Source organism: Cotesia glomerata, linkage group LG1 (genome assembly GCF_020080835.1).
Source record: "Cotesia glomerata isolate CgM1 linkage group LG1, MPM_Cglom_v2.3, whole genome shotgun sequence".
NCBI classification, from domain to species: domain Eukaryota; kingdom Metazoa; phylum Arthropoda; class Insecta; order Hymenoptera; family Braconidae; genus Cotesia; species Cotesia glomerata.
In genome coordinates this window covers 17040904-17042138 of record NC_058158.1, presented here as the reverse complement: position 1 = coordinate 17042138, position 1235 = coordinate 17040904, and the positions used below count along the sequence as shown (strand labels likewise).

At 36.8% G+C, this 1235-nt stretch overlaps 1 protein-coding gene across 1 annotated transcript; it reads left to right on the top strand.

Annotated features, from left to right (window-relative positions):
- On the top strand, nucleotides 1–873 carry LOC123260396 (uncharacterized protein F54H12.2-like). The gene has a single exon (XM_044721513.1). The coding sequence runs from the start codon at nucleotides 1–3 to the stop codon at nucleotides 871–873; it is 873 nt and encodes a 290-aa protein (XP_044577448.1).
- Nucleotides 874–1235: the final 362 nt, after the last annotated feature.

Genomic DNA, 1235 nt, shown 5'->3' with positions numbered 1-1235 from the left:
ATGTCGTTTTTACATGTACATTCGTGTGAGTGTGCTAAAACTGAGTTAGAATTATTTACTCTACCGCCGACCCAAACAACAATTGAAAGTTTCCAATGGGTTCATTATAAACCAATTTCATCATTGACTGATAATTCGCCGATAGAATTTGTTGTTCAAGGACAAGGGGATGAATACATTGATTTAGCACATACGATGCTAAGGTTATGCGTGGGTATTACCAGAAGAAGCCCTGTGACAGCTAGCGCTCACCCTCCTAAAGTAGCACCTATAAACAATTTTATGCATTCAATATTCAGTCAAGTTGATGTGTTATTCAATCAAAAACCTGTATCAACACCTAATAATTTATATCCGTACCGGGCATACATAGAAACTTTATTGAACTACGGAGCAGATGCCAAAAAATCGCATTTAACTACTGTAGGGTGGTGCTGTGATACCCCTGGAAAAATGGATAGTTTAACCGACGAGAATTTAGGCTTGAAAAAACGTAAAGAATTATTAACGTGTGATAAAACAGCAGATTTTATTGGTCATCTACATTGTGACGTTTTCAATCAAGAAAGATTTTTAATCAACGGTGTAGAAATGCGATTACGATTAACATGTGCACGTGATGCTTTTTGTCTAATGGATGACACAGTAAACGGTTGTGTATACAATATTAGTGACGCTAGTTTATTAGTGCGTCGTGCAAAAATTTCACCAGGAACACTTTTAGCACACGCCCGTATGTTAGCTAAAACTACTGCTAAATATCCACTGACCAGAGTTGAGGTTAAAGCTGTTTCAATTGCAGCTGGTGTACATGGCGAGACTATGGACAATATTGTTTTGTCGCAAACTCTCCAAGAAGGAGAGTTTCCGTAATTATTTTGTTCTTCTTGATTATTTAGGATCAGGATCAGGAATTCTAATTTTAAAATAAAACACTCGATGTTGGGGTGAATAATTATAACTAATTTATTCCCCAATGGGAGAAAACTCTAGCAATGACTAGAGAAAAACTCCTCGAAGATAGATACAGATGCGTATGATGTGAAACTGTGTGTATGTGTAAGAATAAATAATTGTACTAGGCGCACAATAGGGGTGAGAGATGATCTCAGCCGCCGTTAGGTTGTTGAGGTCAACCGTCAACCTGCTGATAAAGATCCGAGAGGATCAAATGTTTTTATGAATTGAGAATATGAAATAGTTAGTTAGTTAAATTGAGATCAGTTGAAAGTTAA

What these genes read in the sequence shown, in the direction of transcription:
- LOC123260396 (XM_044721513.1), top strand. Translation starts at nt 1, where the DNA reads ATGTCGTTTTTACATGTACATTCGTGTGAGTGTGCTAAAACTGAGTTA.